This window comes from Pan troglodytes, chromosome 2, assembly GCF_028858775.2.
Source record: "Pan troglodytes isolate AG18354 chromosome 2, NHGRI_mPanTro3-v2.0_pri, whole genome shotgun sequence".
NCBI lineage: Eukaryota > Metazoa > Chordata > Mammalia > Primates > Hominidae > Pan > Pan troglodytes.
The window spans coordinates 190,408,318-190,431,648 of NC_086015.1; the positions used below are offsets into that span (position 1 = coordinate 190,408,318).

The window sequence follows — 23,331 nt, forward strand, 5'->3', positions numbered from 1 at the left end:
CATTGGGTGCTGTTGACTACTTCATCCCTCTTTACGACTCCTCCTCTTGGCTTCTGAAGTACTTTTCTCCCTGTGTTTCTGATCCCTTCCCCTCCCTTTTTTTTTTTCCTTGGGGCCTCTCTTTTCTTCATGCCTTCCATGATGCTGGTGTTTCACCCATTTGGCCCCAGGCCTTGGTATCCTTTTCTTATCTGTAAATTTCCCGTAGGTGATGCCCTCTACCTCTATGCCATCATACTACCCATGTGCTGATGAACTTCAAATCAGTGTCTTTAAATCTGCCCTGTCCTCTAAAACTCACCATTCTTTACTGCCTACTTACATTTCCAGCTGGATTGCTCATAAACTCTTCCAGCTCAGTGAATCCAAGCCCAAGTATCCACCCTTCACTAACCTTCTCCCCTTTGTTTTTCCAGATGTCTGCTAATGTCTGAATCAATCACATCCTTGTTGCCTCCCTTTTCTTCAACCCCATGTTCAATCAGTCGCTGAGCTGCTGGTAAATCCCTAGGAGAAGGAGAGTGATGTGTCTCCCCGACTCCATGTCACAAAGTGCTCTCTATGTACCTCAATATGTCACAACCTCAGTACCTCAGTACCTCAATACCTCAGTACCTCAATATGTCACAAAATAAAGTCCAAGTATCAAAAGAAAAACAAAAATTGGAAATGTAATAGAACATGAGACACGATAGTCCTACAAACCATAAAGTGCAAAGCATAAATAAGCTCTTATTTTCATTCTCAATAGTGTAAAAAGGATGGCATTTTCATTATGGTACGAACCAAAAACAAAGGCGAACCATGAGTGCGTCCCATGGTGAGACTTCACTATCACATGCCACTCATGCTTGAACTTATCAAGAGATGCCTATAGGCCAAGCCCTGCTGTATGTACCACTTAAATCGATTTAAACTGCCCCTCCTCCTGTCTGCACTGTCACAGCCCTATGGCTGGTGGGTCTGCACCATCCCTCATCAGGACAGTTGCAGAAGTTGCATAACTGCTTTCCTAGCTCAGCCCCTTCCTGTCCACTTTCCACACCATGCTGCCCACCCTCAGACATACTGAATTCAAATTTTCCAGTGGGTGAGACCCAGCAATCTGCATTTTTCACCAGCACTCGAAGTGATTCTCATATACCCCAAACTTAGAGAATCACTCGTTTCAGGACAGTTCAAATAGAGTATGCCCTTTAAAACTCTTCCCACTCAATGCCCACTGCTCTCACTTTAACCATGGCCAGCTTTCATGCTTTTTTCCACTCTGCCCCTTCCCTCCTATCTCCCACACATCCTTTGAAGCCTCTGCAAAGCTATTCCAAGCCCCTTCAGCTGTATGAAATAGCCCCTTCTTTAAGTTCCTATAGTACTTAAATCTCTGTTCCTTTTACATTTAACTCCTTTTGCCTATATAAGACCTACATGCACATAAGCTTGTCTTGCATGCCAGTTTCAACACTTTGAAACTGGTACTAGAAACTAGCTGGCACAGAACATGTTCTCCATGATGCTGTAGTTGCCTTAGCGGGATTCATAGCTGGTTTTGCTCTCAGCGTGTGGCACCATGGGTAACTTGACATACTGCAGGGCATCTGACAAGGTCCATGTGCCACTGCTGATGATCTCATCCAATCTCACATTGGGACTAGAGATGCCCTAGCCAGTCACCAGGCCCAGCACATGGGGGGTTGGGCCTTCAGGCTCAAGTCCTTTGAAGGCAAGGACTTAAATGGCAGGCACTTAAACGAAGGAACAAGTAGCCTCTCAGAAGGAGACAGATCAATAACCAAATCCTTTCCTCATTACCTCTTGGATAATGTCCAGATACCAAAAGTTGTACTTTTTCTGCAACAAGGGAGATTTTGGTTTAATGAGGAGACCAATTTCTTTTCAAAAAAGTTAAAACAAATGAATACACTTCCCCAACAATAACAAAACCCATAAGCCAAGGCTGTTGGTTATCCACGAGGGTTTATTTCCACTTTAGATCCCTGATGGGAGCAACAATGCAGAGGCCCTTTACAGAATGGTGAAGCATATGATATAAAAGATACAAAATATAACATCATTTACATGTGCCATTCATAGACAAAGGAGTGTGTTTGATGAGCCGGTTGGAGAAGTGGATACTTCCCAATCATTCCCTCTCAGGGGCTTCTCTGGCTGCCTTGCTCTGATGGAGATTTTCAGGAGAGAGAGCTCCAGGGAGAAGGAGAACAATCAGCCCTGTGAGGGCCAGAGAGGCTGCTAGCAGTCAGGGAAGCTCTGAGTGCTCCAGCCAGAAGGAACCTGCAGGGAACCTTATGCCAGCCTGTTGCTGATGGAGAACCAGAGACTCAGACAAAGAAAATGATTTTTCAAAGGTTATGTAGCCAGTTGGGGGGCAGAGCAGGGACTAGAACCCAGGACTCTTGGCTCTTTTCACTGCCTGCCATGGGTGAGCCTCTGATTCCCTTGACTCTGAAAAATGAAGGAGTGGGTCCCTCTGAACATCCTGCGGGGTGGATTCTCCGCCCAGCTCATGCCCCAGGGATGCCAGGCAGCCTGGCAGGATTTGGGTGACTTCTAATGTGCCCATCCCACTCTTTCTTCCATTTTCCTGCCCAAAAGCACAGCAGGACACGGTGTGGGTCTTTTCTTTTTCCAGGTAATCGACTAAGTCCCCATATTTGGGTCTGGGGTTCAGGTAGCCTTTCAGATAATACATTTCAAGGCTGAAAGATTGCTTTGTGCTTGTCTGGAGCAGCAGGTGTGGACACCCATGGTGTCAGCTGGTGTTCCAGGGTGGCATATGGGCCCAAATGTGTTCTGAGTTGACAATGGGAATTTAAGGGCTTGGTGGGCCTCCCACGGCTATTCTGCTCCCAGCAGTCAGCACAAACCTTCCCAACTTTCTCCATGTCTTTTGAAATTCCTTTAATGGGGAACATAAGGGATAAGGCTTAGACTGCAAGAAGCTTTTGGGAGAGAAACCCCAGGCATGAAGGTGCTCCAAGGGATTACACTAAGAGAGAGGGGCTTGGCTATGAGCCATCTCCCAAAACCTGAATGCTCTTCTCCTAGAGGAAGGACTAGGCCAAGGCTAGTCCCAGAAGGCAGAGCAGGAAAATATACAGATGCAGCATTCAGTTCAATGTTAGAAACCATTTTCTAATAGTCAGGTCCAAGCTCAGTTATACCAACAGTAGGACCGATGGGTTTGATAAGTGGTCAGGAGTGAATAAAGGCCACTGGGGTAAGAAGCATGGCCTGGAAAGGAGTGCTGGGATTGGCACAGAGGCCTTGGTTGAGCTCCTGCATTGTATTACTGGGTAGAGTGAGGCCCAGACAGGGAAAGAGACTTGGACAAGCTCAGGAACACAGGTCTCCTGCCTGGAGCCTTTTCCCTATACCACACTCTGCCTCTCAGGGTCCTGGGGGCTGTCTCGGTAGGAGAAGCCACCGCTAGGTCAGTGTGTTCCATTCCATTTGGTCTGATAAGTAATGTGGAGTGTGCTGTTGGAAGCGCGGTGTAGCTTCGCTCAGGGGAGGCAGGCCCCGAGGAAGTAAGTCAGCTCACCGTTCCACCTGGGGCTCCACAACACTTTGTGGTAAGCCCATCTGCTCCCACACCCAGTCCACGTAATTGGAGACCTTTGTGTAGACTCCATAGACCTGCTTGCTGCCGCATTCTTCAGGTCCCCCCCAGGACACCAGGCCTTGCACCACCCAGCGCTGGCTCAAGTCATCAAAGATGACAAAGGCCCCACCGCTATCTCCAAGGCACGTGTCTTTGCCGCCCTCGTAGTAGCCAGCACAGAACATGTTCTCCGTGACGCTGTAATTGCCTGAGCGGGACTCATAGCTAGTTTTGCACTCAGCGTGAGGCACCACGGGTAACTTGACATACTGCAGGACATCTGACAAGGTCCGTGTGCCGCTGCTGATGATCTCATCCACTGTCACATTGGGATTGGAGATGCCCCAGCCGGCCACCAGGCCCAGCATGTGGGGGGCCGGGCCTTCAGGCTCAAGCCTTGGCAGGCAGACAGGCATAACGTGGGGTCCCAGGGGCACAGGCTCCTGCAGCTGCACCAGAGCTATATCGTGGTTGTAGTTTTGGATGTTGAAGTCTGGGTGGAGCACCACTCGGGCAGCTGAGCTGTTGACTGCCCCCGATTTGTCTCGCACATCATGCAAGCCCAGGTAGACGGTGACATGCTCCTTGGAGACTGGTATCACCGTGGTGTCTCTACGCTGGGAGCGCAGCACATGAGCTGCTGTGAGGATCCAGGACTCAGAGAGCAGGGCCCCACTCCCAAACCACTTGTCATTTGGCACTCTCGAAGTGTCCTCCACCACTATCAGGGCCTGCCACGGGAAGAGGCCGGGCTCAGCATTTCGGCCCCCAATGATCCTCTTGACCAGGCTTGGCAGGGAGCGGGAGGGCTGACCACACTCTGTAAGGAGAAAGAGGGAGCAGGGACAAGAGACAGAGACTGGTCAGGTCAGCCATATGACAGGAGCCACAAAGATAAATTCACATTTCACCCACTATAGATTATGCCACCATGGGACCCTAACCTGCCTGGGTCATGCTAGCCTGGGAGAGCTCTACTCAGGGTCATTTTGGGTCTAAGTCTCTCTAGGCTGGCCCATCTCTAGTCTGGCTCTTCTGTAGCTGGGACTGTCTCTGGACTGGACCACTCTGTGCTTGGGCTTTCTCTACCCTGAACCACCTCTGGCTAAGACCACTTGTGACCCGGACCATTTACAGCCATCTATTTCCAGTAGTGGTCACTTCTCCCCTTCCTTCTCTAGAAAGGCAGGTCTTATTTCAGAAGTGGTCCATGCTATGGGAACCTAGAATACTTCTGAAAGTTTTCTGTCCATGGGGACAGAGAGGTGGAAGGAACCTAAAAACCCATCTAGCAGGTCACAGCAAACGCTAGACTGGGAACAAAGATGCTGGAAGCCTTGGCCTGGCTTTTCTCTTCCATTTCCCATATAACTCTGAGTCAGCAAATATCCCTCTCTGGATTTCAATTTTTGATCTGCCAAATGAGGCATTTGGTCACAATGATCTCCAGGGATCCTTCAAATTCCAGAGATCCTTTAATTTTCATTTTATTTGCCTTGGCCATCACCATTTTCTAGGTGAGTAAACCTCCTGAGTTTAAGTGACTAGCCCAAAAGGATATGACTCTTAAGTCAGATAGCAGGAGCTTAACTAGATTCTAAGTCTTGTATCCCACACTGACTTAACAGATATTAAGACCATGGGCATAGGCCCTCAAACCTTTTCTTCTCTGTCCTAACAGAATCTTGCTATAAATTGATGCCCATGGATTAAGCCCCAGGGCATCCAGGGTTGGGGAAAGGTGGCATAATCTATAAGCAATGATGCATGGACCCTACTCTGGGCCACCCATCATTGCACCCAGGAGCTGTGTAGTACCTTTAGGGGAAGGAGAAAGATCTGAGCAAACTTCGTTCCACTGAGTTGCACCCTGAGCATGCACATGCACCACCAGCCTCCTGCAGCCAAATGCCTCTGGCCAACGAGCAGAAGGTCTTCGGCACCAGGCCCCCGCTGGCTAAGAACATGCTTGCATGGCCCTTCCCAGGCAGGGTGCTTGGGTCTTGGAGGTAGACCTACTATGAGTGTGGGCCTCCTCCTGATTCCAAATGGCCAGGCTACACTCCTTGGCCTGGGTGCTTTTGACAATCCTTTAGACACCATGGAACATTTGAGTTTTCTTGGCAACTTTGGGAGAGCAGGCTTTTAGCAACCTAATGCTTTTCAGATGCTCTTCTTCCTGAGGCCAAATGCTTCTTGCTTGATCCTGGGGCACCCTGCCATTCACCCCAGGCCAGATGTGAACTGGTCTTTGTAACTCTCTGTGGCCTGGCCTTTCAAAGTTGAGGGTCAGCCTTCCAATTACAAGTAGCAAGCTGCAAGGCAACATCTCAACGCAGCTCTGTGACTGGTCCTACATATATTTAGTGCTTCAAGGCCCTGATCTGGTAAGGGACACGTCTGTGGCTTGGTCCGTGGTCACAACAAAGCCAGCATTAAACGGTACCTTTCTCCAACCAAGGTGCCAGTGGCACACTGCAGGTCACAGATCGGATCTGGAGAGACCTTGGAGAACAGCTAATTTACAGATGGAAACATGGAAGTTCAGAGAAGGCAAGTGACTTACTCAAGGTTGTTAATGGGAAAGCCAGAACTCGAACCTATTTATCCTGAGTCTAGCTTCATATCTCCACTGAAATCTGTTTTTCTCCTTGATGTGTTCTTGTCCTTTTAAGAGGCTGAATGATGCAACAAGCTCTTGGGAGAGCTCATTGAAATGGGGTCATTCTTATTGGCTGCTGCCATTCCCCACCCAGTCTTTCCTGGGAGAAAGGGATCTTCTTGAAATGTTATAGCTTTGGCTATGCTGAAGCCAGATTTGGGTTCTAGAGGACAGTGGTTACTGAGGGAGGGTCTTTAAAAAAAAATGTGATACTCTAGGATTCAAGGTTCCTGAGGATGGCATAAAACATGATCATGGTAAAAAAATGGGTCGGCATTGCTTATGTTGCCATCAAAAGTATTGAGTTCACCTTTCAGTTCTGCCCCGACTTTCTGCAAGTAGCCTTGTGCAAATCACTACACTATTCTGATAGTTTTCTCATTTATAAAATAAAAGGGCAAGTAATATTTGCTTAGCAGGCCCCCTGAAATGGTGGGCCTTTTGACAATAGATGAGATGGCCTTCTCCATCCTGGCCTGCATCCTGGTTCAATCACAGTGTTTTGCGAAGAGAGAATTTACAAATTTCTGGCCTAGTCCAATGATACACCATGGTTCTGCCCAATATTGGGTGTTAAAAGAATGTCATGACTCATTGTATCCAAGATGCTTTGTACAAACATAGAGGATGATGACCATTAAAAGTCATAGAATAGCTGGGTGCATGGCTCATACCTGTAATCCCAGCACTTTGGGAAGCTGAGGTGGGCGGATCACCTGAGGTGGGGAGTTCGAGACCAGCCTGACCAACATAGAGAAACTCCGTCTCTACTAAAAATTAAAAAAAAAAAAGAAAGTCAGGCATGGTGGTGCATGCCTGTAATCCCAGCTACTCGAGAGGCTGAGGTAAGAGAATTGCTTGAACCCAGGAGGCAGAGATTGCAGTGAGCCGAGATCGCACCATTGCATGCAGCCTGGGCAACAAGAGTGAAACTCTGTCTCAAAAAAAAGGTCAGAATATCACAGGTCTCTTGGTTCTGATGCTTTACTTCTGAGGTATGGGATCCCAGACCCAGAGACATGAAAATACTTACCAAAGATCACAGTTAGGAAATGGCAGCATCAGTATTAGTATCTAGGGCCTTGACTCCTTGCCCAGGGCTTCTTCCCCTTCCAGAGGTGGCCACATGGCTTTCTAGCATGGAATCTATCCCTAGCTTTTTTGGGCTCACATGGTCTTTTAGCAAAATGGGGATTAGATCCTCTGGTTTGCTACAGCCCCACCATTCCTCTACAGCTCCATCATTCCTCTCTTCTCTGAGGCTTCACTGCCTGGAGTCCTTGGTTGTACTTCTGGGCAAGCCTAATTGAGGTAAGTGGAATCAGCAGAATGGGTGGGATGAACATTCCCTTATTCCACATCCTCATAAGTTTTTCTCAGAAATAAAGACCTCTTATGTGAACCCTTCCCAGTCAGTTCTTACCCCTTCATTCATAGACAACCAGGCATTGTTACTTCCTTCTTCTCTGGGATCCCATAGCACCTGTGATGGTCAAAACCTGACTCCCAAATGCTAACATGTTCTTCGCTTCTTAAGGATGAATGGTAGACAACTCCATAGCCTTTCCGTTTTAGTGTCTAATCTGATATCTAGAAGCCTCCTGATATGGTTTGGCTATGTCCCAAACTGGCTATGTCTCATTTCTCTCTTGCCTGTCACCATGTAAGATGTGCCTTTCACCTTCCACCATGATTGTGAGGCCTCTCCAGCCATGTGGAACTGTGAATCCAATAACCTCTTTTTCTGTGTAAATTACCCAGTCTTGGATTATGTCTTTATCAGCAGTGTGAGAACAGACTAATATACCAACCGTGTACTAGTATACCTACTTTATACTGTATACTGTAGGGTTACTGAAATGTACCATTAATATAATACACTATGTCAGTTTACCCAACACTCTCATTCAGCAAAATACAAATATCACCCAATGCTTAACCATATTGCAAATTTCCTGCTGTTTGTGCAAACATGCAGATGGAATTAGACAAGGCATTTAATTTTCAGTATTCCTCAATGCTGTCTTGAGTGATTGTATCATTAAACTACTGCCATTCTTGCTTTTTTTAAAAAAAATTTAAATTACTATGTTGTGAATATTAAATTTAACTTTTTGTGGATTATTTGTTTAACCGTAGAGTGTGCATTTTGGGGCTACACTTTTCTAAGTCGACTTGAATAGCTACACAATGTGATTGCAATGCAAATCACCCATACTATTTATTTGTTTATTTATTTATTTATTTATTTATTTTTCAAGACAGATTCTAGCTCTGGCACCCAGGCTGGAGTGCAATGGTGCAATCTCAGCTCACTGTAGCCTCTGGCCCCTGGGTTCAAGCAATTCTCCTCTCTCAGCCTCCTGAGTAGCTGGGATTACAGATGCACACCACCACGCCTGGCTAATTTTTTTTTTCTATTTTAGTATAGATGGGGTTCCACTGTGTTGACCAGGCTGGTCTTGAACTCCTGACCTCAGATGATCCACCCGCCTTGGCCTCCCAAAGTGTTGAGATTACAGGCATGAGACACCACGCTTGGCCTATACTTTTAATGCTAAAGCAAATATCCTCAAAATCTGTATGCACAGTAACACTTCCTGTTACCACAAAATTTTCTTTCCATTTTAAAGTGGAGTCAGTAAGTAAACCATGGGAATCGGAAAGGCTTGACTACGTTGCTGTTTGGAAGAAAGAATTTGTCATTCTGTCTTATCATAATGTTGTTTGTGTTATCATCTCCTTGATAGCATGGTGAGTGCTTGAGGACAGGGTGCCCACTTTTTAAATTTCCCCGGCACAACAGCAGATGCACATGCAAACTGTGTTATATGAAAAATCTTGTGGCAAGGGCACAGAGACGGGACAGGAGGGCTCTCGGAGTGATGGAGCAGGCAGAAAATACAGGCTGGTTTGAGAAGGTGTGAAGCAAGGCTTCTCTGACCTTTAACCTTTTGAAGACATCTCTTAAAAAGCAACCAAAGCATCACCTCCCCTGTCCCCCATCTCCCTGTTAACAGCCAGAAAACCTGGGGTCCTAGGGCCTTGGATGGAAAACCGTGAGGCAAAGGATTTGGAGGGTGAGGTACCTGGAAGGCAGGTGGGTAGGCTTCTCCCCAGTACTTTATTCATCCAGACTCCTTGGGCAGAACAGGTATATATACCTGGATTAGTGAAAGAGGTTAGGAGAAGAGGGAGAAAATGGTTGATTTGTAACACATGGAAAATAGATCTGGGTATTTAATTTCTCTAAAGTGAGTTATTACAAAGTCCTCCAAATGGTCATCTAGGCTCAGATACGATTGTCTCTGAGCCTAGATGTACTAAGAAGAATGAGGAAGAATGTGGCAGGTACTCTCTGGGATACAATCCTCCAAAGGGACCAATTAACCTCCAAATATCTTCAAATACCCACAGGGCTACCATCCTAGTCCTTCTATCAAACTCCCTTTGCAACATGAAGGATCTTTCTAAAATGGGAAGGTGACCATGTCCTTTCTCAGCTCAGAATCACCAATGGCTTGCTGTCACCCCCAAAAATAAACACCACACTCTTCAGCATGGTGTCTGTCCAAAGCTCTGGGGAATCCCACTCCTGCCTGGCTGAGGGCTGCTCCCCTCCCCACCCCACGCTGCCCAGGTCCTGGAAGGCACCTCCGCCTCATTTGTCACAAAGACCTGGGCTCACATGGCTCCCTGTTGCACAGATGCCCTTTCCTTTCTTCTCCATTTGACAGACTCTTTAATAAGCATACATTTGTGGCCACCATCTCACTGGCATTTCGAAATAGCTCTAAGAGCTTTGTAACTCTTCCCTCTTTTAAAAATGAGGACTTGGGGCCAGGTGCAGTGGCTCACGCTTGTAATCCCAGCACTTTGGGAGGCCGAGGCGGGCGGATCACTTGAGGTCAGGAGTTTGAGACCAGCCTGACCAACACGGCAAAAGCCGGTCTCTACTAAAAATACAAAAATTAGCTGGGCATGGCGGCAAGCTTCTGTAATCACAGCTGCTTGGGAGGCTGAGGCGAGAGAATTGCTTGAACCGAGGACGTGGAGGTTGCAGTGAGCCGAGATCACACCACTGCACTCCAGCCTGGGTGACAGAGTGAGACCCTGTCTCAAAAACAAAAACAAAAACAGAAACAAAAACAAAGAGGAGGTGGAGGCTTAGATGAGTCAGGAGAATGTTCTCAGTGCTTGCATGCCAGAGAGGCAGAGCCGATGGGCCCTCCTTTCTCCCTGAGAATTCCTTTTCTGCTAGGGACTATGAGTGCATGTGAGCGGGTGTTGGGCTGCCACAAGTCAGGGAGAGGCAGGTTATGTCTCTAAGCACTTCTCCTCCCAGTTCCTCCCAAACCCCCAGTGTGGCCAATGGACAGGTTATTGCTGGTCCTTCACCCTCTGGCCAGTGTGCTGCTGCCCAGCCCCTGGGGCAGCCAGGGGTCTCCGCCAGGTGGCATGGATGAGGCCTGGACAGGGACTGCTGTGGCTTTGCTTGAGCTGTGGTCAGGGGATATGCTGGGCTACCTGGGGACACAGAGGATCTACTCCTCACTCCCCAACCCTGCCTGGACCCCTGTCCGTACCAGGGGAACAGGTCTTTGAAGGAAGGTCCCTTACCTGCTGAATGGGTCTGGCCTGGTGAGATGTTGCCCTCACCCAGAAGCCAAGGCAGAGTCTGAGTGAAGCAGTAATACTGGCCATTTTTTGGAAACCCCAACTGAGCCTCAGACCACATGAAGGAGTTTAACTTGGGGGATTCCAGGCTTCCTTTAGGGTCTCGTTTCTTCTCTTAGTTGTGTCAATGTGTGACTCCTTCACGCTCCCACCAACAACTCATTAGTAAATCAGTGCTAGCTTTAAAGTTAAAAACAAAAAAGCCTGCTTTTTGGTTTTGAGACTGTTTCTGCATCTCCACATGGACACAGTAACACAAGCTCATGGAAAGTGAGAACCTGAGGAGATGTGTGAGTGACACGTTTTGCATTATCAGGCTCTACACACTTATGAGCAGTTCTTCCTTTCAGAGCTGTCTCGGCCCCCAGTCCAACCCTGAGGCCCCGAGAGTGTGAAACGGGAGTGGGATGGCTTAGCATGGATGGCTTACCTGTGTTATTGTTGAGCATCTTGTAATAGGGCTCCTGACAGGAGTATTTGATCTCAGACTTGTATGTGGTGAGGTTGTTCCTTGTGGAGAAGGTGATCAGCCCGTGTTCCAGCTCTCCTGGGGCTCTACAGTCTACAACTGAGAGAGAAGAAGTGAGACCCCTCAACTGCCTTTTGCTCATCCTCCTTTGGCTATCTGATGGATCTGTCTCATGCAGATGTACAGGTTGTGCACTGCACACAATTCCAGAAAGCAATGTTATAATGCCTCTGAAGGGCACCCCTGGGGTGTGCAGTGTACAGCCTGTGAAGCTACCCATGGTCCTGCTTTTGAGGTCTCTTCCATTCATTATGGTACTACTGTGTGGTCAACTCACCTGCCCAGTGTCAATTTTGGGTAGGGGAAGGTCTACTGAGGTTTAAGCAGACTCCAGTCTTTTACCCACCAGGGCCTCTTTCTTTTACTTCTAGTTTTATTGTGCAATCCTCTCTGTCTCTTCTGCCCAAGAATGAAACCCTTGGCTTAGTGAGAAAACTCTAGCTGACATAAACTAAATAATCTTTTGTTCTTCTAGTCCCAATCCTAGGCTGAGTAAGAGCAGCTAATGTGCTCACATTTGAGTTTGGCACAAAAAATAAAAAAACCCAGCTCCTGTATGAGTACACAGCCCCACCCTGCTGCCTCTCTACAGGCAGCTTGCTTGGCCATAGAAGACAGGAGGCAGGGTTGGAGGTGGATCAGCTTTCAGTCTTCCGCTGTTCATTTTCTATAATTGTTGATGGCTGCATGTTTGAGCCATAATTCCCAGTACAGGACATGAATAAAGATGCCTGCTCCTCAGAGGTGGTCTTTGGGGAGCTTTCCAGTCCAGCTCAGTCTTAGGGGAGTTGTCAGCACTGATGGAGCCCAGCATGAGTCAGCTGAGAGTCAGGGCATCTTTTCATGGCCATATCAGAGGCTCTGGACCCAAATTTGTCAATCTTTTCATTCTTAAGGAAATCCTAATCTTAGGTATAACAGCCTATGCCAGAGTCGAAGAATCATAGATGAATCATAGAATGTCACAGCTGGAAAGAAACCTGAAGTAGGCAATCTAGAATGTCCTCTTTATTTTATCTATGAGCCTGGAGAGGAGACTTGACTCGTCTAAGGACATACAGCAAGTTACTGTCAGAGTGAGAGCAAGATTTGACCTCAAACCCAGGGCTGTTTTAGTAAATGGAACTAGTGGTTCTTAAGGATCTGTTTTCCAGTTAAATGGCCTATTCTAGGTACTAGCTGGCCAATGGTGGACATCAACTGTCAGAATTTCCAGAGCCCTGGTAAAATTTCCAAAGTTCCATGTCCTCCTGAATTTTACCTGGTCATTTTGGGAAACAGTGAGATGTAATTTATCCCTGAGTGCCATTTAGACATTGTGATTTTAACTTTAGGACTCCAAATTCATCTTTTTGATTAGCTAGAGAGTCCACTCAAAATGTAAATAATTTCAAGTCCCTCTGGGTTGGAGGAAAAGATGAAGGAGGTTGAGTAAATATAGGTACTTCTTATCCGCTAAGAAGGCCAATCAAGACAACTGGTTTTGTCCTGGCCTCTAGTCCAATCACCCTGGACAAATCATCTCCATTTGTTTTGATCATCCAAAAGTACAGATGCTCTTCTACTTTGTGAGGTAAATGTGTGCAGCTCAACACTAGGATAATGAGGCAATAATATTTATTATTTAAATACCATGAACAGTTTTAAATTTATTTTCTGTTAAAGCCGATTTTTCCTCCTTTTTCAGAAAATGCCATTGACTTGGTGCCTAGGTATTGGTATCACTCATCTCCCTTAACTTTGGTCCACCTGACTGCCTAGTTCAGGAATTCCAGGGTTGGCTTTAGCGTGGCTAGATGGACGGGCCCCTGGGAGCCTGTTATGTGGCTGATGCTGGCGGATAGATATTTTCTGGGTGGAGGACCTACTTTCACATCACTTCAGAGAAGTAACTTTGCCCACTGATACAGCTGGCCCTACAACTAGGTAGAGGGGGTGATAAATAGTGGAAGGTAGAGGGTCTTGGCAGTGTGGAGGGGCGCACTTTCTTCCCACGTCCACAGTGGCAGGGAAAAAGCCATGTTTCTCTGGGACATGGAAGTGACTTAACCCCTCACAAGAGGCCTTGAGCAGCTCTGTCTGGCACAATCAGCACACACTAGACCCTGCTTCCTCCGTTGGCCTATGCTCTTTGCTTTAGGAAGGGTTTTATCCTTTTCTCTAAAGTCCCGTCTGGCCAGTTCCGCACTCTGGAATCAAAACACCCTTCTCTTTCCCCTTGCCTTGGAGGTACCGCCCAACACCCTATCTCCATGGTAATTTCTTGTTGCCACTTATTTTTCTCCAGACACACATTTCTTGACCTGCAGTTCCAAGTGTGCTTTGCTGTACTGGGGGGCTTTCTAGAGAATGATGTGCAATCAGCTAACCCTGGCACTCAGGCCTGGGGGTTTGGGCTCTAGCCCCCTCCCTGGCCTCATCTTCTTTCCTCCCCTTGGTGCACTCACCCTCCGAACACCAGCTCCTTCAGTGTGCTCCCCTGCTGCCTCCTGCTCCCAGACCTCGCTGGTGCCATCCCTGCTGCCTGGGGCACCCTGTGTCCATGCTCTGGCCACCCTGAAGTCTTGATGAAACACTCCTTCTTCTTGAAAGCCTTTCTAATTCTAACTGGGCAGGGCTGCTTCCTTGTTCTGGAACTCTTCACTCATGTTTCTTTGATGGAATATATCTAATGTTGTCTGCATCAAAGCTATTACAATTATTTGGGTACATATCAAATCTTCCTCTTAAATTCTGATGCCCTGTATGTCACTGAGTATGAATGCTGTTAATACGTTGTAGGTTTAAAGACATTTATTCAACTGACACTTGTCTTTAGTAGCCAGCTCATCTCTTCTTTGGGTGGTGTCTCTAGCCGAGAATGGCACCTCAGTCTCCAGACTGCCCAGGGTTCTCCCCTCACTGCACAGCCATTTCATCACCAAATAGATCAGGCAGTCCATTTAATTCAAAGGTTTTCTGACATGTGTGCCCAGATGTTCAGACGGAAGCAGAGATTCCAGCTCCCACTCCCCAGCCCTTTCTCTATCACTGTTTAGGACCTGTGATGTCCCACAGCACAGCGCTGGGGCCACTGCTTTCAGGTGTGATCCTATCTTTTTAAAAATTTTAATCAGCGAATTTTAAGAAACATAGAACTTGTAAGCCCCAGAAGACAGAACCTCTAATGATGACATTTCAGCCCTGCGCCAGATAGGGGTAGAAGGGATACTTTTGTGAATGAGAAAACATTCAGATTCTCAAAAATCCACACTCTGTGAGTTATTATTTGCTTTACCTACTGATGGTGGTTAAGAAAGCAGCAACAGGTAATACCTTCAGATTCATAAAGTCACAGGCAGTCTGGTTCATTTAAACTTGACATGTAGAATGGATTAGAAACCACTTTGATCTGGTCAGCCTGAGGCCACATGGTTGTATATTAAATCTTTTGTCTCAAGGACCAAGGGCATTTTTTTTTCCGTTGAGAAAAGTACAGTCCACTCAGAGGTGCTAAAATAAATCCCAGATTTTTTTTTCATTATTTTCTGGAATAGTGTTTGAATGATGGGCAAACCCTCAAGTGGAGAATTTGTTTTCACACACGTAGCAGCTTCAACTGCTGAGATCATGTTGTTCAGCACCCATTCTAATCCACATGGAAAGGGGTACGGGGGTGTTGTTGGGTGGGGAGGGGTGGTGCAGCTCTGGGCCCCAGGGGTCTTGGGAGTGATCCATTTCTGGATGTCTGCATTGTGTGGGGTCCCGTCATTCACTCTGTCACTTGCTCTGACTTGAGTTCGCTCTCCAGATCGATTTCATTTTCTGCCACCATGGTGAAGATCAAAGAGGTATCAAGAGATACAGAGGAAGGAAGCAGAGAGAGGAAGAGAAAGAGAGAGAGATTAGCAAGCAAAGCAGAAACAGTTTATGCAGGAAATACAGAAATTACTCCACCAGAATTGATTAAGAATGCATAGTTTAGGTACAGCCAGTGTGAAGAACAGTTTGGGATTGTGGAATTTGTATCGTTCTGAGAATTTGCAGAGTCATACATCCTGGCTCATGAGGATTATAAAATTCTGCCCCTGGAGGGAGCTTTGCCTGCATCTGGTCCAAACCCTCACTTGACAGCATTTAGAGTAGAACAGGGCTTGTCCCGGGGTCACCACGGCAAGGTGGAGGCAGGGCCAGAACAATGACCCATAATTCCCAGCTTCTTTTCTAGTGCACGCTTCTTTACCACAGAGTGCACCCCTCTTGTCTGGAAGCAGAGATTCCAGCTGCCACTCCCCAGCCCTTTCTCTATCACTGTTTAGGACCTGTGATATCCCATGGCACAGAGCTGGGGCCACTGCTTTCAGGTGTGATACCTATCTTTTTAAAATTTTTAATCAGCGAATTTTAAGAAACATAGAACTTGTAAGCCCCAGAAGCCTGGGGACTCTCGACTCCTCAGTCCTGTCCTTGCCTCTCCCCTAGGACCTAGCACAGTGCCTGGTACAGAGAGATGCTCAATAAATACCTACAGAGTGAGCAAAGATGCTGGGTATGACTGAATGGGAATTCTAATAGTCTTAATCCAGCCTATTTTGGGAGAATAGGGTCATATCAGGGAAACAGTTTCTCTTTACTACAAAATGACAGGGTGTTCTGTTGTATGCTAATGTAAGTCAGGGAAAAATTATTAATGTTTCCTACTTTCCAAAAATGTGAATGAGAGAAATGAAACCACTTCCTAGTGAGGGGATTGGGTTGGGGCAGGAGGAGTCCGTTTATCTTTTGCATGTTTCTGGCCCTCCATGGGTATGGTATGTATATTAACCCAGTTAATCCCCACAGCAATCTTGAGGGCAGGAAACTGAGGCCAAAGAGTCTGAATACACTGATTACAGCTGAGAGGGACTCTCAGCTTGTAGAGTCTGCATTTGTATCTAGAACTTCCTAATTCCAAAGCCTGATTCTATCCAGGACACCCCATATCCTCCTTTACCTTCTCCTTCAACACGGCCCTTGCTTTGTTCTGCAGAGTGCTTTGCTTAGAACCCAGTCACAGCACTGCACCTTGAGCCTCGGATTGGAGGAGGTGGTGGCTGTGGCCACCACCACTTGAGTTCCGCCATGCCCGGACCTTGTCTTTTCCGTCTGACTTCCCTATGGAACTCTGTGCAGGCATCCAGTCAACATTTTTTGAAACATTTTGTTAAAGTCATAAAATGCCCCCTCCTTCCCCATGCTAGGCTCTGACTCCAGCTACATCATATGAAAAGGAAAAATTTCATCATATGAAAAGGAAAAGAACAAGCGTATTTTACTTCAAAGTTCTTCCTGGGATTTGCGTTAAGGGAATGTCCCCCTTGGGACAATGGCAGGAGATTTGTCTGCCTGCTGAATCAAGGCCATGTAGGAGAAAGGGAAGAGGATAGCGCTCCAGTTTGCATGAAAAGTCATGAAAGGAAGACGGGTGGGACCAACTCTAATTTGGTTTTTTTTGTTTGTTTGTTTGTTGTTTTTTGAGACGGAGTCTTGCTCTGTCACCCAGGCTGGAGTGCAGTGGCACGATCTCGGCTCACTGCAATCTCCGCCTCCTGGGTTCCAGCAATTCTCCTGCCTCAGCCTCCCGAGTAGCTGGGATTACAGGCGTGTGCCACCACGCCTGGCTAATTTTTGTATTTTTAGTAGAGACTGAGTTTCACCATGTTGGCCAGGCTGGTCTCGAACTCCGGAACTCAAGTGATCCACCTGCCTCTGCCTCCCAAAGTGCTGGGATTACCAGCGTGAGCCACCATGCCAGGCTCTAATTCTTGACCTCACCAATCCATTGTAAAGCAAATTCTCCCTTCTCTCTCCCTTCCTTCCCTGACTATTTCTGTCACTGTGCCTCCTCTCATCAATGTTGGCCATAATAAGTTTCTAAAACTGTGGTCCTTATAAGTCTTTCATTGAAATCACCTGGGTGTTGAGGGGTGGTTGCAGGGGGTGGTGGTGAGGTGAAGGGGTTGGAAGCCTGTATTTTTACAAAGCTCAGTAGATGATTTATATAGACTATATCATTTTAAAACCATTGGCACATATTCTAAAATATAAAGCTAGTCCAAACTCCTTATTTTATAGTTGAGGCGAAGGGTCTTATTCACAGTCACAGAGTTGGTTAGGGGCAGAGCCAAGGCAAGAACTCTGGGTCCCAGGAGCCAGTGAAGAGCTGTATCCTCTGCTTCATGCAGGCCCACTGTGCTGATCCCACAGCCTTTCCTGCACAGCCCTAAATCATGAGCTGTCTCAGAAGATGAAGGGGATATGGCTGATGGCCATGTGAAGACTAGCAAGGTCACTCAGCTCTGGGCACCAGCACCAAACTAGTTTCCTGAATTAGCAATTGCCAAAGCTGGTTTTGAACCTGGACACATGCTATTCCTTTAGTAAGTCTGGCAACCCATCCGTGGGCTGAAGTAAAATTGGTATTTAACAAAGTACTGGGCCCACAAGAAGTTTCTTTTGGGATTCAAACATCTTATTGCCAAAAGGGGCACTGATACTCTTTTTTTTCCCAACCCTTGTGTGTCTGTTAAATTCCTGCTCCCATCCCCCTTAGAGTGCTCCTGCCAAGCTTTCACCCTTGCATGCTCTGCTCGGATCCCGCCAGTGCTGGGGAGCTCAGTATCTTTATAACAACCCATTAGGCTTTCTTACTTTTACAGGTGGGAATCTTGTTACTCCACGTCCCATCTTTCAGACACTCAATCTGGAATGTGTCCATCTCCACATTATCCTGGGAAGAGACAGGAAGAAGGGAGTGGGAAGAAGGAGGTGGGGGTGGTGTCAGGGGTTTTTTCCTAGCAAAACCAACTCAAGCTCCACACGTGTCTTGATCTCGACTGAGATTTTCCACCCATGGGCTTCCAAGGGTGAGCTTGAAGGTAGGGGAAAGATACACGCTGAATTCATACCTCCTTTTCATACTCTGGAGAGGGGCAAGGGCTGTGTGCAAGAAGGGGTTTGGGCAACTATCTCTGAAGGGAAAACGGTAAGCATTGACTCCTTTTTCAGAGCAGTGCTTCTCAAACCAGGGCAAGTGGTCAGCATCTCCTAGAGGGCTTGTTAAAACACAGGCTGCTGGGCTTCTTCCCCAGAGTTTCTGATTCAGTGAGGCTGGCCTACCCAAGCATTTGCATTTCTAACAAGTTCCCGGTGATGCTGAAACTGAACACCCCTCTTTGAGAACCATTCCTTGAAAGCGATGGTCCTCTAGCTTGGCTGCACCAATCACTGGTCCCAGCCCCAAAGAGTCTGCTTTAACTGATCTCAAGTGAGAGCTGGGAGGTGATTTTTTTAAAGCGAACCATGTGATTCCTAGAACTACTGCTTCTGGGGGTGGGAGAGTGAGGGGAACCCATCTGTTCCTTTTTTTATTTTTTGAGATGGAGTTTTGCTCTTGTCACCCAGGCTGGAGTGCAAAGGCATGATCTCAGCTCACTGCAACCTCTGCCTCCTGGATTCAAGTGATTCTCCTGCCTCAGCCTCCCGAGTAGCGGGGATTACAGGCGCCCGCCACCACACCTGGCTATTTTTTGTATTATTTAGTAGAGATAGGGTTTTGCCATATTTGCCAGGCTGGTCTCAAACTCCTGAGATCAGGTGATCCACCCGCCTGGGCCTCCCAAAGTGCTGGGATTACAGGCATGAGCCACCATGCTCAGCCCCATTTGCTACTTTTAAACTGTTTACTTCCTTTCCTGGTATCCCACTCCACTCCCCTCTATAAGCCTGACGAACTTTGTTACAGTTCTCAGCCTTGATTATAGAGCTGTATGGATCCATATTTTAAAAATTCAAACCAGCTCATGCTCTGATTAAAACAAACAAACAAACTTTTGTGCCACTTTCAGAGTGTGAGACCGCCTGGGACACATGCTTTGGAATTTCTGGAGCATTTGAGAAGTTGATGGGCAGCTAGGAAATTCTGTGCTGGAACTATGACAAGTTCTGGCAGCCCATCTGCCCTGGGGAGGGGCAGGTTTGGAGAGTTTCTGTGGCCTGGTCACTCCCCTTTCCCAGGCAAGGCTCTGCACCTTCAGCACTTTGTAGCCTGTGTCACAGCTGACGAGCACTTGGTCTTTGAAGAAATACTTGGCTTGGGAGGGCTCGATTTTCCCATGGACAGGAGGCTGTAGCTCTGGGCACTCATTTCCTGGTGAGGAGCAAATGAAAGAACAGCAGGTGAGAAAATGAGAATTCTGACCTTAAAGGGCCAGTCCCTAGAAAGCAAGGCCTGATGAAGGTGAATAAAACATGGAACTGGGTATTGGAGGCATGGATCTTCCAAGCCCTGCAAGAGACTAATTCTGGAACCGTGAATAGGGCAGTTTCCAACTTGGACCACCATGTCCTTACTTGTAGAATGAAATGGTTGACCAGATGATTTCATTAAAACACAGGTTGGGAGGAATGTTAAATGTCATTAAATCCAATCCTTGTCTGATGCTTCTCTTAAAATATCCTCCGCAGTAGATGCCAAACAGACTGCTCAGCTAGGAGCCCCACCAGGTCCAAACCTGCATCCCTCCTCCCTCAGCCACTACCTGCATCTTTCCTCCCTCAGCCACCACCCCTGGGAGGGCTAAGCATGGCAGCTCAGGGACACAGTGACAGGGAGCTCAATGCCTCCCTAACCTGTACCTTTCAGGCACGGACTCTGCTGATTACATGAACACTGCATTCCTACTTAACTGAAATTTGCGCCCCTGTAATTTTTACTCATTTGTCCTCTTGGGCCACCAAGGATGACCCAAATTGCTCTTTCTTCCCGAGGCCCTTCTTCAAAGCATTAGAAAGACTGTGATCATATGCCTCTGAGTCCTCTCCTTGAAAGGCTAAATCTGACAGGCTCTTCAGGCCTGGGCCTATCCCTGACACTTTTTCTGAGACAAACTCTCCTTTGTTAAGATCTTCTCTACTCTCCTGCATCTGAGCAGTGTATGTGATAATGCAGGCAGGGCCAGAGTTTTAGTTTATGAACTAGATTAGTCATGCCCAGCTGCAATCTTTTGTCACTGATGTTCACCCTCTCCTTCCTTGGGTTCCTACAGACCAGTTACTGCAGGTTAAATGGCTCGATCAAGGTTTGGGCCAAGACTGGCTGACTTGGGGGATGGGGGCATGAGACCCATGGGCTTTGCCGATGGGGGGCCCACAAGGAGGCAAAGCACCATAATGAAACATTCTGGGCTAGAAACCCATACCCAAATTCTAGCCCTAGACTTGGAGAAGGCTGGAGCTGAAAAGGCCCTCCTCAAGTCTACTGAATCACTGTGTGAGGGGTAGAGTTCAGGAAACAAGATTTCTTTTTCTTTAATCTCTCTATGTGATACTGAAGTACATGTTTTGAAAACCATCAGTCTAGTCCACCCAACATTATTGTTGCCCTTGCCCCCATTTTATAGATGGAAAACTAAATCAGGAGATGCCTTGGTCCCCAGCTGCTCAACTGGGAGTCCCATCAGGTCTCCAGAGGAGATCCAAGCCTGCACACCTCCTCCCTCAGCCACTGCCTCTGCAAGGGCTAAGCACAGCAGCTCAGTGTGACCTGGGAGGGAAGAGGTTACCTGCAGCCCTGTATGAGAGCCTCCAGCCCCGGTTCTCTCCCGAGTTGTCACTATGGAACAGGATCAGGACACTGTGGCTCTGGGTGCTGATGGGTTCTGGGGCTTTCTCTCCACAGAAAGGCCCCAAAACTTTTGGACCAACTTTGATCTGCAAAATATGAGAGAGAGAGAGAGAAATAGAGGGTTCCATCTGAGCAGCCAAAATGGCCACTGCAGGTAACACCTCTCCACTGCACTCTGGGTTTTCTGGAAGCTTCCATATGAACCCTTGGTATTCACTTAGGTTTTTAGTGAGCCTTACCATTCACCAAATGGTTTCATCTTCATTCTCTCTTTTATAATTTACAATGGCTCTTGAAGTGGACAAGGCAGGTTAATAATCCTCTACTTAACTATTTACAATAGCGAAGGTGTAGAACCAACTCAAATGCCCATCAATGATAGACTGGCATTGATGTGGCACATATACACTGTGGAATACTATGCAGCCATACAAAAGGATGAGTTCATGTCCTTTGCAGGGACATGGATGAAGACGGAAGTCATCATTCTCAGCAAACTAACACAGGAACAGAAAACCAAACACCACATGTTCTCACTCATAAGTGGGAGTTGAAAAATGAGAACACATGGACACAGGGAGGGGAAGATCACACACCAGGGCCTGTCAGGGGGTGGCGGGGCAAGGGGAGGGAGTGCATTAGGACAAGTACCTAATGCATGTGGAGCTTAAAACCTAGGTGATGGGTTGATGGGTGCAGCAAACCACCGTGGCACATGTATACCTATGTAACAAACCTGCATGTTCTGCACATGTATCCCAGTACTTAAAGTAAAATTAAAAAAAAAATCCTCTGCTTAAAGATGAACGTATTGTGGCTCAGAGAAGGGCAGAGTGCTGTCTGGTGCATAAAGCAGAGATGATCTCTGCTGTCAAAGAACCTGCAGTCTAGTTGGGGGGGACTAATAAGAAATAATAAACAAAATAATTGTAGGCTGTCATAAGGGTTATAAAAATAATCAAGATGATATACATATACAAAAGAAATATATGCTGTATGTTTATAATTGATGTAAAATCTATGTAACCTATAGAAGTAATCATTCCTATAATGGTAATATAATAGATAATAACTTTAGGTAATCAAGGAAGGCCTTTCTCTGAGGTAGCATTGGGGATCTGAGATATGTAGGATGAGTATGAGCCTATTTGAAGAGAAGAGAAGAACACTTTATAGGGAGAGAAAACTGCATATGTAAAGATCAAAGCCAAGGGTGGGAAAGAGCTTGCCTAGTGTTAGGAACAGGCAGGAAGCCAGGCTGGGGCAGTGGGAGTGCTGTGGCATGAGGTTGGAAAACAGACAAACGCCACTTTGTGTTGAGAGATTTAGGTTTAATTTCAAGTGCAAACTCAATCGAATCTAGCTTTTATAAAGATCACCCTCAATGCTATGGGAGAATAGATTGTGTAGGGCAAGAGTGGAAGCAAAAAAACAAAACAAAACAAAAAACAGTTGGGAAGTTTTGCAGCTGAGCAGGAGGGAGGTGATGAGTTTGCAGGAGGTTGGGGGCAGTCGGGGAGAGAAGGCAATAGGCTCTATTATCTGATCCGGATTCCCCACCTCTCAGTCCTGGTTCTTTTCCATGTCTTTAACCTGTTTTTTTCCCCATCTTTGAGGGCCATGACTCCTTATCTATCATTTGGTGACTTCTGCAATCCCAGGTGACATCTTTGTCCTGTCCTTATTGAGGAGAGGGGAAACAAATGAAGCCCCAAGAGGTTGTGTGCTTGGGTGAGGCTCCCATGTGTAGCTTCTGGGACACCATGGCAGGCAGAATTCTAGGGTGGTCCTCCTGACCTTCACCCCTAGTGTTACTTTGTGATGATGTTATGTTAAATGGCAAAAGGGATTTTGCAGATGTATTGAAGTTATTCATTGGTTGACCTAAAGTGAGGGAGATTATCTGGATGGGCCTAACCCAATCACACGAGCCCATTCAACACAGTTTCCTCCTGCTGGTAGTAGCAGCAGAAGTCAGGGAGATTTGAAGTGTAATAGGAATTTGATGGAAGGGACTGTCTCTGATGGCAGGGGCCAATGTAAAAGTATCTGAGCGCAACTTCTAGAGCTGAGAGCCACCACTGGCTGACAGCCAGGAAGAAGAAGGGGATTTTAGTCTTACATCTGCAAGGAACTGAATTCTGCCAACAACTTAAATGATCTTGGAAGTTGATTCTTCTCCAGAGCCTCTAGATAAG

The 23,331-nt window shown here is 46.9% G+C and overlaps 1 protein-coding gene across 13 annotated transcripts in view; it reads right to left on the reverse strand.

Moving 5' to 3' along the window:
* MASP1 (MBL associated serine protease 1) overlaps nt 1-23,331 on the reverse strand; it is a 74,430-nt gene that overhangs the window by 14,578 nt on the left and 36,521 nt on the right. For 4 of the 13 annotated variants that reach the window (XM_054681315.2, XM_054681313.2, XM_054681311.2 and 1 more), the window contains 7 exons: nt 21,072-21,219; nt 19,539-19,657; nt 18,160-18,238; nt 11,392-11,529; nt 9,374-9,448; nt 6,959-7,054; nt 1,956-4,442 (listed from right to left, as the gene is read on the reverse strand). In XM_054681315.2, the coding sequence (XP_054537290.1) occupies nt 3,559-4,442; nt 6,959-7,054; nt 9,374-9,448; nt 11,392-11,529; nt 18,160-18,238; nt 19,539-19,657; nt 21,072-21,219 (1,539 nt within the window). In that variant the 3' untranslated portion in view covers nt 1,956-3,558. Of the gene's footprint in view, nt 1-1,955; nt 4,443-6,958; nt 7,055-9,373; nt 9,449-11,391; nt 11,530-14,265; nt 15,295-18,159; nt 18,239-19,538; nt 19,658-21,071; nt 21,220-23,331 lie in introns of those variants that run through there. The other 9 variants (XM_016942480.4, XM_016942478.2, XM_054681312.2 and 6 more) reach the window with 4 other exon arrangements.